The sequence below is a fragment of the Microcaecilia unicolor genome, chromosome 6 (assembly GCF_901765095.1).
Source record: "Microcaecilia unicolor chromosome 6, aMicUni1.1, whole genome shotgun sequence".
Lineage (NCBI taxonomy): Eukaryota > Metazoa > Chordata > Amphibia > Gymnophiona > Siphonopidae > Microcaecilia > Microcaecilia unicolor.
The window spans coordinates 130,345,449-130,359,264 of NC_044036.1; the positions used below are offsets into that span (position 1 = coordinate 130,345,449).

General features: G+C 42.6%; 1 protein-coding gene across 5 annotated transcripts in view; it reads left to right on the forward strand.

Moving 5' to 3' along the window:
• The window catches only part of ITPR1 (inositol 1,4,5-trisphosphate receptor type 1), a 337,019-nt gene that overhangs the window by 272,913 nt on the left and 50,290 nt on the right, over window positions 1-13,816 (forward strand). For all 5 annotated transcript variants that reach the window (XM_030206558.1, XM_030206560.1, XM_030206561.1 and 2 more), the window contains 7 exons: window positions 14-214; window positions 4,119-4,229; window positions 4,655-4,750; window positions 5,518-5,640; window positions 9,272-9,379; window positions 11,532-11,724; window positions 12,194-12,316. In XM_030206558.1, coding sequence (XP_030062418.1) covers window positions 14-214; window positions 4,119-4,229; window positions 4,655-4,750; window positions 5,518-5,640; window positions 9,272-9,379; window positions 11,532-11,724; window positions 12,194-12,316 — 955 coding nt within the window. The remainder of the gene's footprint in view (window positions 1-13; window positions 215-4,118; window positions 4,230-4,654; window positions 4,751-5,517; window positions 5,641-9,271; window positions 9,380-11,531; window positions 11,725-12,193; window positions 12,317-13,816) is intronic.

Genomic DNA, 13,816 nt, shown 5'->3' on the forward strand with positions numbered 1-13,816 from the left:
TTTTACACTACAGAACTTCCTACGCTGCCAGATTAACAAAACAAACTATAATCTAGTCTGCGAGACTCTGCAGTTCCTGGACTGTATCTGTGGCAGTACCACTGGTGGACTTGGTCTCCTCGGTCTTTATATCAATGAGAAAAATGTGGCACTCATCAACCAGACACTAGAGAGTCTGACAGAATACTGCCAGGGCCCTTGTCATGAGAACCAGGTAATGTTGCCAGCAATAGTCAGTCCTGCCCTCTGGCAGGAGTATATTGTGTCACTTGGCTGCCAGTGCCAGTAATTTTCCCAATCGGATCCACCCGAGAGCACACATTTCTATGAATACTCTGAGTCTGTGGTGTTCTTCCCAGCTCCTCTGGAAGAGCAGGTTCTGTTTCTGCATGTGCCAGATGCTGGTTTCACTCCACCCTCAGAATCTAGTTCACTCTGTACTGTACTCAAGTGCCTCCAACATTATGTAACACTGCCATTCCTCTGTGTGATGAGTCAGTGCACAGCACCTGAAGCTGGAAAAGTGAGCATGTGCTTATGTACACACCCTCCATCACGCAGCTATGCTGAACCTCCTGTACCCACCATTCAGCTTCATTTACATTTTAGTGTTAGTTAAAAGCTCATTGTACAGTTACCAGTTGCAGTAGATGCTGTTGCTTTGTTTCTTTGCTCCTCCTTTCATAGACATGTCTTGTGACAGCTCTGCTCATGGCAGCTGCAGCTTCACCAGTGACATACTATACATGTAATTTATTTATTTATTTATTTATTTATAGTCAAAGGAGCCTATGACTAGGGACACTCCCATATACCTTAAGCAGACACTATACTATACATTGCTTATAGTCTGCACACACCTGAACAGTTCAATGCAGATTACATGAAAAGAAAATGACCACAACCATCCAGGAAAGTACATATTATAAGCTAACAATCTATCAATTGGCTCAAAAACATTTCTCAAATAACCAAGTTTTATTTAATTTTTTAAGAATGCTTGGACCTACAATCTAAATTCTGCAAAAACAAAAACTTTGTGTATTCTTAACTTCTGCATGGTATAAAAAAGATTTCTAGACTAACTGTTGAACATGACCTGAAAAGGTCATTAAACTGTCAACTTCAACTCCCAAAATTCAGGAGGATTTCTCAAAAACAAAAGAATCCACACCAGTCAAAAAACTTTTGTGGAAAATTGGGTCTTGAGCAGTGCTTTTTTTTGTAGGAAAAAAGGTACCGGTACTCATTATGGGCGGGGTTGCCCTCTATGGCTCCGCCCCTATGGTAGCCATGCCACAGTAGCCACACCCCTTTTACCAGCCGTGGCGCATATAAGCAGTATCATTGAAAATACTATACCAGTATAGAAGAAAAAAATAACTTGTGATTTTTTTTTTCATTGTAAATAATTTCTGTAAGCTGTTACAGCTCCAGTATACCAAGTGCAAAATAAGACAGCAGATATAAATTCTCAAATTGGACATCTTCCAAACACTAAAATAAAAATAAAATGATTTTTTTTCTACCTTTTGTTGTCTGGTGACTTTGTTTTTCTGATCATGTTGGTCTCAGTCTCTGATTCTGCTGCTCTCTATCTGTTCCCCTAACTCCGTTTCCAGGGCTTCCTTTCCATTTATTCTTTACTTTCCTCCTTTCTTCTTCATTTCTTGCCCTACATCCATAAGGTAAAAGCTGGGTCCTCCGCGGACTTAACTAAAGGAGGTATAGAGTGGATCCAGCTTTTGCCTATTTTATCCATCCATGTACAGTTTTTCTCCTCTTTTCCCTTTCCCTCATCTTGTCAGTATGCATGTCCTTCCTCTTTCCATCCATGTCCAGCATTTTTCCTCTCTCCCTCCATCCATGTCCAGCATTTTTCCTCTGCTCCTCCGTCCATGTCCAGCATTTCTCCTCTCTCCTCCCCTCCATCAATGTTTAACTCACTTCCTCTCTTCCCTCCCCTCCATCCATGTCCAGCATTTCAGCTCTCTCCCCTCCTCTCCATCCATGTGCATCTCCTCCTCTGTCTTCCCTCCCCTCCATCCATGTCCAGCATTTCTCCTCTCCCCCCTCCACTCCATCCATGTGCATCTACTTCCTCTGTCTTCCCTCACCTACATCCATGTCCAGTATTTCTCCTCTCTCCCTTCCTCTCCAACTGTGTGCATCTCCTTTCTCTGTCTGTCTTTCCTTCTCTCCAATGTTTCTCCTCTCTTCCCTGCCCTCCCCTCCATCCATGTCCAGCAACTCTGGATTTTTTTTGCGGCATGGTGTCTTGTGCAGCAGGTGATGCCCTTCTGTTTATTTGTCTCAGAGGTTCTAGATTTTCTGCAGGATGTTTTGGACAGGGGCTTGACTTTGACCTCCCTGAGATTTCATATAGCAGTCATAATGTGTTTTCAAGTACTGGTTCAGAGATGGTTGTTATTAGCTCATCTGGATGCAGTGCACTTCCTGAAAGACGTTATGTATTTGAGACCCCTTTTAGTAGCCGGTATTACCTCCCTGTGATCTGAATCTTGTATTTTCAGTTTTGATATAGGTACTCTTTGAGCCTCTTAACATTATTCAAGGAGGATTCCTTATCTTGAAGATAGCGTTCTTGATGGCTATCTACTTGATGAGTTGAAGGTCCTGTCTTGTCAAGAGCCTTTCCTGGTCATGAGGATTTTGATGCAACAGAATTCTTCCTTCCCCAAGCAGTGGCAGAGCCATGGATGGGCTTGAGCCCACCCAAATTTGTGGTGCCCTTGCTATGGCTGGCAGGTATCACCAATCCCCGCCAGCTGTAGAGGTCCAATGGCTAGAACACTCCCCTACCCTCTGCAGTTGGTAGCACTGTCAGTGGGCAGTCACACTGGCCCCCACACGTGCTCAGTTTCATACATGTGGGAGAGGGGGTGGTGTGGTGGCAGCCCATGGATGACGCTGCCAACTGCAGAGGGTAGGAGACTGTTGTGGCTTCCGGAGAAGTACCTCTTCAGCTAACAGGATTTGTGGATTCCTGCTAGCTCAGATATTTGTAATTTTTTATTTATTTTTTGTTACATTTGTACCCCGCGCTTTCCCACTCATGGCAGGCTCAATGCGGCTTACATGGGGCAATGGAGGGTTAAGTGACTTGCCCAGAGTCACAAGGAGCTGCCTGTGCCTGAAGTGGGAATCGAACTCAGTTCCTCAGGACCAAAGTCCACCACCCTAACCACTAGGCCACTCCTCCACTAGGCGGTGGAAGCAAAAGAGGTTTTCCTTCCACCGCCTCTTTTGGGGACGGCATTCCAGTCATCCAGTAACCCTTTCCATGAAAAAATATTTCCTGATGTTGTTTTTGACTCTGCTTCCTATATGGATGAGCAGGAACATTGTGCTAATCCCAGCAGCTATTTTCCAGCTCCCTGACTTGTCAAGTTGCCTTGAATGCAGTCATGGGCTTTTGCAGTCTCTAGTCCTTATTGCTGAAATGCTGCGCTTATAGAGCTGTGAGTGGAGGAGCTTTTTTTATAAGAGACGCAGGAATTAACTCTTTGGACTTGCTTTTGGGGTGGGTTAGTAATGAATTGGGTTATTTTAGGTGTGACTTAGGTTTAGAGGATGGACTATTTTGTTTTGATTAGGGTTTTTTATGGGTTACAAAGAAATTTTAATATTTATACTTTATAATTTGCATTTATACTGCATTTTGTGTGTATTTGTTTGCATTGTAACTCATTTTGTGTGTCAGATTCTCAAATGTGACCATAAGTGTTAAGCCAGAGCTGAAGACAAAAATAGTGACCCTTGTCCATCAGCGCTCTTCATTCTGAGATTACAGGTCACCATGTAAAACCAAGGGAAGGGATGGCTTCTGTCTTCCCCTTCAAAGCACCCTAGGATAGTAACTTTTGCTGTCAGGGAATTCTTTGCCTTTTAGTGGATGACAGCAATATCTGCGATAGGGTAGACCCCTGTGTAAGCTATGTAAGGGTAACCTCAGTATCTCCTCAATCTGATCTGCAGTTTGTACAGTTTTCTCCTGGGCCTAAGCTAGCGTTATGCAGCTCTTAAACTGATTTCATGTACCTTGTATTGATGTGTGCTCTGTGATGCTGGTTCATGTCTGTGGTGTCCATTTTCAGAACTGTATTGCCACTCACGAGTCCAATGGGATTGACATAATCACTGCACTCATTCTGAATGACATCAATCCTTTGGGTAAGAAGAGAATGGACCTGGTGCTGGAGCTGAAGGTGAGTCTTTACAAGTCACATCATCAAACGTCTAGTAGAAGTGGAATGAAAGGTGCCAAGGATCACATCTCGTACACTGAAGGCAAATTAAATTGTTTTATAACAGGTGTCATACGCAGACCAGATGAGAGCCCCATATGAAATCATTCATTATTGTTGTGGTCTATGACAAATGCAGCACAAAAGCTTTATGAAACTCGCTACTGATTTGACAGTTTTCATATCTCTAAAATGGATCCAGAGAGAAACCTGTGTGAGAGGGGGGTCACTCTACTGACATTTCTGGCTTCCTCATTTGGTTGGATGGATGTTATATTAGCACTCTTGGTATATGGGATGAAAGAGGTTTAGGCTGCCTAGGATATAGGAGAGGAATCTTGTCTTGAGGATGTGGGGGATGACTTAGCTTTTTCTCTAATCCTTAGAACAATGCTTCCAAGTTACTGCTAGCTATCATGGAAAGCAGGCATGACAGTGAAAATGCTGAGCGCATCCTCTACAACATGCGACCCAAGGAGCTGGTGAGTTCTGCTGTGCATGCAGACTTCTCTAGAGCTAGCCATGTGCCTTCACACAATCTTCTCCCCCTTACGAATAGTGTAAGCTACAAACCACAGTGTAGATGCCAACCGAAACTGTTTTTTGCTGCTTGGTTTCAGCTGAAACTGAAACTGGGCCCACTACCAAACTATGGCAGCCTTCATTCCCACCCCACTCTCTGGGGGTGGGGGGGGGGGGGGGCTACCAGGTTTCCTGGTGGTTTCGTGGCTAGTTGAGGCAGGAGCCAATCCCAGTCACCCCTGCCCATGCCATTTCCACCATCAAAATGGCTGCCACTCAAGGTTGCAGCAGCCATTTTGAGACTAAGTGAATGACTCAGTGGCCTTGTGTCTTTTTATCTATACAAACAGAAGATTCTGGTAAATTCACATCACTTGGCCCTCCCAGTCTTCTTGTTCATTCCTTCAGAGGCTTTACGTTTAATTTCTGCTAATCTCCCTTCTTCTCTCCTTTTGTGTCTCTCCCACACTGCTTGAATTCTGCCCCTTTTGACTCTTACTGTGGTTTCATACCATCTTTCATTTGCCTTTTCTTCTCACATCTTCTTCCCTTCCCATTTCTTCTCTACATTTGCTGCCACTGCTCAGAGCAGAACTTGACATCTACTCCTGGCTTTGTGCCATATCGCAGAACTTGTGAGAGGTGTAAGGGGGCCCCCAAAGCCACCAGATGAAGGCCTGGATGTGTTTGGGCTGAAATCAGTGCATGTACTCTCTTCCATTGCCAGGTGGAAGTGATCAAGAAGGCGTACCTGCAAGGGGACGTGGAGTTTGAGGATGCAGAGAATGGGGAGGATCCTGCGGCCTCTCCCAGAAATGTGGGCCACAATATTTACATCTTGGCCCATCAGGTATGACATGCAGCATTCAAGCAGTATATGAGAAGCTGCTTGCAGCACCTTAGCCTTTGTATGTGGATGTTTCAGAAAAAGATGTGTGGGTAAAAAGGAGGGTAGAAGCATCCTGGCCAGGAGTTGTACTCCGAGATTTCACACAAGTATGGTTGAAAAGTAATTCCCACACAGTGATTAACCCCAGTGACTTTACTTATTGTTTGAAGCTTTGAGGATGATAAGCTTATGTATTTCATGCTTTTCCTAGGAGATAAAACCTGCTTTCAATAGGTTTTGTGTTTTGCCGCCTTCTGCATCAGCACCTGGAAGCTGTCTGGGTAGCAGCTGAAGGTTGCACTTTATTCCGCTCTGTCAGTACATTGGTAACACCCTCAGTTCTGGACAATCGAACAAATATACAGAAGGGGAGCCCTGAACTTATATTAAAATGTGTGCTTCATATTCATTTTGCCAACATTCGTGATTCTATATTTAGTGTGGTGGGTCCCAACACTTTGGAACAAATTGCCACAATACTTTTTCTTTATAATAAGAGAGATGGAGGTGGCAGTGTAGTATCAGAGCAAAAAGAACTGAACTTTTCTTTCCTTTTTATCTTTTTTATAAATCTAGATGTTACGCATTATATAAAGTATAATTAAACTTGGAAATTTGTTCAGAGTGCAGATCTTGAAGTTAGAATATCCTTATAGGTTGTGGTAAAGGCTGAAGTAGTGCAAATGCATTTACATACAGAGAAGACACGTGAATGATTCCAAATTATCTGCATCAACTGCTAAGCATGTTAATACAAATATTCATACTTTGAATTCTCTGGAGAGTTAATATGTATGCCATTATAGAAATAATAGTAATCTCAGACATGGTGGAAAAAAAGTAACCAGTAAAACACTAATTTCAGGGTATAAGTTATTCAATAAGGCTGAAAATCGATGTATGAACATGAATATGTTTAATCTTCTGAAATAAAAATAGGAACACTAAAATGGTAAAGGCAGATGATGAACTGTGTGTCATAATGCCTAGTCGGTTTAAACTTTGAAGAAGCTTTACTGTATAAGTTCTGGCAGATCATAAAGTTGATCATCCAGTAGTTAAAATGAATTGTAGTTCACATGTTGCCTATAGGACAATGGGGAGGGGGGATGGAAATTAAAAGATTGATGACGGTATGGATCACTATGTACTTGCTGCAGACAATCTTTTCTATTTAAATGTTGTATCAATATTGAGTATGTGAATTCGCTGTACGGTCATTAATAAAAAAAACTGTTGAAAACTAAATCAGAATGACAGAGCAAATCAAACAGAAAGGTGAAGCTATATGTTAAACATGGTGCAGAGTTAAGCAAGATAAGAGGTTGAGTGAGGGCAGAAATGTGGCTAAAAAGATGGTAAAAGAGAGGCAATAGGAGATGGGGTACAGGGTAAGAGAAGAATGGTCTGTTTTGGGATCTTGCCAGGTACTTCTGACCTGGATTGGTCACTGTTGGAAACAGGATGCTGGGCTTGATGGATCTTCGGTCTATCCCAGTATGGCAATACATATGTACTTAGAGATGCCGACATCGAAGGAGGAGAGGGACACAGAGGGATGCTGGATATGAGGGGGAGTAGAGTGACACGGAGACATGGTGGATAGAGGTGAGGGAAAGAGGATATGCTGGATGAAGGGGTGAGAGAAAGAGAGACAATACTGGTTAGGAGTGAAAATAGAGAGAAGGTACTATACAGAAGGGAGGAAAGAGAAGGTGCTGGAAGAAAGGGGAGAGTTAGCAAAAACAGGAATTGTAGGATGAAGAATGGGAGGGCTGGGGTGAGGAGATGAAAAGCTGTACATAGATGTGGTTAAAACAAAAAAAGATTGAAGACAATAGTAAGACTGAATGAGCTCTGAGCCATAGAGAGGCAGAAAACTAAATGAAGGAAAGCTGAAAGGAAAAGATCTAAGAAAAAGATAGTGACTCTTGGGGGGCATGGTGCTGGGTGGGCCTGAGCCTAAAGTAGTTGGGCTCAGGTCCACCCATGGCTACACCACTGCCCCAATGATACATCAACCTATTAGAACTTGAGTTGCTGTGTCAAGATGGACATCAGTACCATAGACATCTTCAATATCGCAACTGGTGTGAAACTTTTTGCATGACAATCTACGTCCAGAAAAACAACACTGAACAGGTCAAATGTTGGCATTTAGTGGAACGATCAAAACTGGCTCATGGGTTTAGATTTTGTTGATATAGCACTGCTGGGAGAAACAAGAGCCTACAGGAACTGACCACTAGTTTGGAGAAGTATATTGAGAAGATTGGACTGAAAATCAGTGATGAAAGGATCAAAATCATGCAAATTTGTGGTCTGTATATAAATAATTATTAACAGACAACCTTCTTTTTTTTAAGAAATTCACTCAGTGTAACGTACGGCAATGTGGACAACCCCATCTATCTTGTTAACCGTATGTTCAGTGATGGCTGATGGCAGTGTCAACTATGATGAAAGTTATAGGCTTGGATAAAAGAATGCAATTGCTCTGTTAGTCCACTTTGAAGGTTTATTTCTAATTATAGGCTTAACAAGGCAGCATTAGTTTTCAGTGGATGTATTGAATATAGGCAGTAATCAACTCTGTGGTGAAACATTGTCTCGTCAACCGCGATGTGTTGTTAAAGAACACAAGAACTGAATGTATTCCATCAGAGGTACCTGTAAAGAATTCTTGATACCTGTCAGAACCATATTACCAATGAGGAGATCCTGAGAAGATATTGTAACTGAGCAAAGGGTCCTCCTGGCTGGACATATTCTAAGACTGTATAACTATCAACATGTGAAAATTGCTATGCATTGGATACCAACAGGTGAGAAGAGAAAGAGGGAGACCAAAACCTGGTGTAGCACATTCAAAGAATATCTTCAGTACCCTAATATAAAATGGGAAGAGATGGAAACTGCTTCGGCCAATCAAACACACTGGTAAACACTTGGTGCCCAGTGTGTCCAGGTGCACCTAAGTCTAAGCAACATTTGAAAAAACCACCTGTTGTGTCTCGGAGAACAGATGGCTTTCTCAAATCTCCATGGCTAATGGTTTATGAACATTTTCTCCAAGAACTTTGTGTAAACCTTTTTTATATTTGTGATTTAACAACTTTCAGTAACTCATCTGCAGATTTGGATACTTCATGCATTGAGTAGGAAGTGAGAAACGAGGAGTGGAAATATTACCACCTGGATTGATCTTGTTGGAGACAGGATACTGGGTTAATTTGACCTTTTAGTCTTTACCCAGTATTGCTCTTATGTTCCTTGTTGGAGTCGCACGTGAAGCTGGGTATTGTCTTGACCAAAGTTTGCAAACTATATTTTAGACCAAGTGTTTGCAGCTATATATGCTGAGCACTCTCACCATAGGTGAGTTGTGGACCTTGCCAAGATGTTATGAAGCATAAGGTTCTGTAAACACAGTCTAAGCCATCTATGCCCTTGTGGAAACCAGCCCATCCCCCTTGTATCTTGCACATAAGTTCACAATAAAATAGAGATTAAATTGCTGTGAATGAAATTCTAAGTTCTCTTGAAACCCTTGAAATATCTTACATGCTTTTCTTGCTCTTTCTTCCATAAGTTGGCCCGTCACAATAAAGAGCTGCAGCACATGTTGAAACCAAGTGGGCAGATGGGAGATGGAGATGAGGCATTGGAGTTCTATGCCAAGCACACAGCTCAGATAGAGGTATGATTGTTGTATGAGTCTGTCTTCATAACTACTACTACTACTTATCATTTCTATAGTGTAACTAGACGTACGCAGCGCTGTACACTTGAACATGAAGCGACAGTCCCTGCTCAACAGAGCTTACAATCTAATTAGGACAGACAAACAAGATAAGGGAACATTAAAGTGAGGATGATAAAATAAAGGTTCTGAACAAGTGAACAAGGGTTAGGAGTTAAAAGCAGCATCAAAAATGTGGGCTTTTAGCTTAGATTTGAAGACGGTCAGAGATGGAGCTTGACGTACCGGCTCAGGAAGTCTATTCCAGGCATGTGATGCAGCAAGATAAAAGGAACGGAGTCTGGAGTTAGCAGTGGAGGAGAAGGGTGCAGATAAGAGAGATTTACCCAGTGAACGGAGTTCCCGGGGAGGAATGTAGGGAGAGATGAGAGTGGAGAGGTACTGAGGAGCTGCAGAGTGAATGCACTTATAGGTCAATAAGAGGAGTTTGAACTGTATGCGGAAACGGATAGGAAGCCAGTGAAGTGACTTGAGGAGAGGGCTAATGTGAGCATAACGACCCTGGCGGAATATTAGTCGTGCAGCAGAATTTTGAACAGATTGAAGAGGAGAGAGATGGCTAAGTGGGAGACCTGTGAGAAGCTAGTTGCAATAGTATAAGCGAGAGGTGATAAGAGCGTGGATGAAGGTTCTGGTAGTGTGCTCAGAAAGGAAAGGGCGAATTTTGCTGATATTATAGAGAAAGAAACGACAGGTTTTAGCAGTCTGTTGAATATGTGCAGAGAAGGAGAGAGAGGAGTCGAAGATGACCCCAAGGTTACGAGCTGATGAGACAGGAAGGATGAGAGTGTTATCCACAGAAATAGAGAATGGGGGAGGAGGAGAGGTTGGTTTAGTGGGAAAGATAAGAAGCTCAGTCTTGGTCATGTTTAGTTTCAGATGGCGCTGAGACATCCAGGCAGCAATGTCAGACAGGCAGGCTGATTCTTTGGCCTGGATTTTGGCTGAGATTTCTGGTGTGGAGAGGTAGATCTGGGAGTCATCAGCGTGAAGATGATACTGAAAAGCATGGGATGAAATCAGAGTACTAAGGGAAGAAGTATAGATGGAGAAGAGAAGAGGTCCCAGGACAGATCCCTGAGGTACACCAACTGACAGTGGGATAGAAGTAGAAGAGGATCCACTAGAGTATACACTAAAGGCACGCTGGGAGAGAGAAGAAGAAAACCAGGAAAGAACAGAGCCCTGAAATCCAAGTGAGGACAGCGTATCAAGGAGTAGGCTGTGATCAACAGTGTCAAAAGCAGCAGATAGATCGAGAAGGATGAGGATAGAATAGAGACCTTTGGATCTGGCTAGGAACAGATCATAAATCCCTATCAATTCAGAATGTCTCTACTGGTCCTCATAACCTCAGTTTCAGCTGTAGAGCAAATGCAGAGGCTTGGTACTGGCAGTGCAAGGGCGTAGTCAGACACCCAATTTTGGGTGGGCCTGGGCCCAAGATGGGTGGGCAGAACTCCGCCCTGTCCCACAAGCGATTTGGTCTCTCCCTCTCTTGACTGCATGCCATATGGTCTCTCAAATATCCCCCTCCCCCACATACCTTTTAAGTAGCAGATTTTCATTGCTCATGTTGGCCCCACAGCCTTCCCTCTGATGCAACTTCCTATTTCCGTATAGGCGTGAATACATCAGAGGGAAGGCTGTGGGGCCGATGTGAACAGTACGCATCAGTCGCTTCTCGCTGCAGGCGAAGATCTGCCATTTACAAGATATGCAAGAGGCACAGTTGTTGGGAGTTCTCAGCTGGTGGGGCTTGGGGATCCCTGCCAGTCACATGCGTGTGCTGCTACTGGGTGAGCCTGAGCCCAAAGTGGGTGGGTCTGTGCCCACCCGGGGCCCATCCTTGGCTACGCCACTGTGGCAGTGGATATGTGTGGCTATTAATTGTCAGGAATAGTTGAGGCTGAGGGTAGAAGGTGCAATTCTGTGTAACCGCAGCACTATCTCTCCTTTCTCACTTTTCTGCTTCGGACATCACAGCAGACATGCAATAGAGGGTTATTACCTCTATTGCACAAGACTTAATACTGCAGAAGTCTCATAAGCCACACCAGTGACCAATGTACTTTTCTTTTGTACCTAGATTGTCCGACTGGACCGTACAATGGAACAAATAGTTTTCCCTGTACCCAGTATCTGTGAGTTCCTTACTAAGGAGTCAAAGCTAAGGATATATTATTCAACAGAACGAGATGAGCAAGGCAGCAAAATCAATGACTTCTTCCTAAGGTCTGAGGATCTCTTCAATGAAATGAACTGGCAGAAGAAGCTAAGAGGTGAGGGGCAGGACATGGGGCAGGCATGCAGTTGCCATTTGGCGTTAGGGAGAATCAGGCACTTGGAAAACAATGTTCACAGGTAGCCACTAGGAAATGAAAACAGGTTTGTCCCTGTGAATTTCCAGATTTATAAACTATTTTAAGCAATGTAAAAAACCACAAATCCACAAAGCAAGTAGAATCAGTTGTTTTTTTTCAGGAAAGATGTGATAGAATGAAACATATGAATAATTAAATTACTCTCTGCCTGGGAAGAACTCCCCCCCCACACACACACACAGAAAGTGTGCTAGGAAGTGATCATGAGCCTGCCATGAGTGGGAAAGCGGGGTACAAATGTAACAAAAAAAAAAATAATCAATGGATGTCTTAAGTATCCGCAGTGTATTCTTTTGCATAGAAGTAAGCAGGTCATCGTTCAAGTGTTCTGTACTGTGCATTGACGTTTCTCTTCTGTCTTCCACAGCTCAGCCTGTGCTCTATTGGTGCTCTCGAAACATGTCCTTTTGGAGCAGTATCTCCTTTAACCTTGCTGTCCTCATGAACCTGCTGGTTGCGTTCTTCTACCCCTTCAAAGGAGTCAAAGGAGGTATGGCCCACACAAGCATATTAGGTGTGTTTAGGGCAGCAAAATTCTGACGTCCAAATCAGACCCCGTCTGGATCTATTATAATATAACAATGTCTTATAGTCCGCTGTTAACCTTCCGGTTCTATCTTTCTGGATCACAACAAAAGAGATTGGTCATTACCAGGAGAATACAATTGTCTTATTAGAAACTCTTGTAGCATCATTCTTATCTGTTTGCCTAATAGGAAATTTTTCTAAATAGATATGTTTGAATCAAATTTGTGAAATGCTTATAATCCCTTACAGATAGTAGAAAATTTGTAATAACTTTGTCTAGTCTTTCTGCCTGAAAAGGTAAATTTTCCAATAATTTGATCTTCTTTTTATCCTTTTAAGGATGGAAAGGCAAATGAACTTATATTTCTCACTGGTCTGGTTAACTTTGAGAGCAGAAAATGATTTGCCAAATACTGAGGGGCAAAACCAAATAAAACCTTACAGAGCATACAAATAAATGTAAATCGAATTCTTGTACATATAGGGAACCAGTGAGCTTTTACATGTACTGCTGCTAAACTATCTGTTTTTCTTAATGTGTAGGACAGGCATAACGCTGTGTTTTGGATAGTTTGAAGGTTGGTTTATTTTAGTAATTGCTTAGAATATTCCAGTTATCCAGCATTGATGATTACTTTCACTTGCTTGTACAATCATTAATCTTCAAAATATTTGCAGATTTGACAAAACTTTTTCCATAAGTACAACAGATTTTTGTATTATCAAATTGACATGCAGTTGGAAGGAAAATTTAGAGTACCACTAAAATCCTTATAGTAGAAGATTATTGATAAACATTTTAGTTTATGGGGGGCATGGGATCACAGATTGACTTGGTACTCATGCTTGCTGTCCTCCGTTGATAGCATGACTGAGGCCTAATACCAATAGCAGGAGACTATTGGAAGTTTGAAGTATGTAGGAGTGAGCAAAAGAAGAGATTGGAATCTGAAATGTATAACAAGGAGGAAGAATGATCCTGGAGGTATATGGGAGGAGGGTGGTTGAAAATGAAATGGAATTATATGGAGGGTGGGGGTGGGGAATGAAATTGGAGATACAGTAGGTGTGAAAGTGAATAAGGGATTGGATCTGAGGTCCAAGTGTAGGGAGAGAAGGTATCATGGCATGGAGAGTACCCTTGATTTCAAAAGATGAAATCCACCCCTGGATTGCATATTTCACTGTAAGGCTCTAGTTGGTTCTGTCTAAGGAATACAATCTCCATGGAGCCAATGCAGAAAGCTTTCTGTGAGGTTAACACCGGGTTTTATCACAGGATAGTAATGCTGAAAGGGTTTCAGTGCAGTTTTTTAGAGGGACAATTAATTGTGAATATTCAGCTATACTTAATGATACAGCCTTCTCCCCTCACCTCCTCTCTTTAAACAGGGAGCATCATTCAGTAAAGCCCTCAGTGCTGGCAGGGAGGGAATCTCATCCTTCCTGCACATGAACAAGG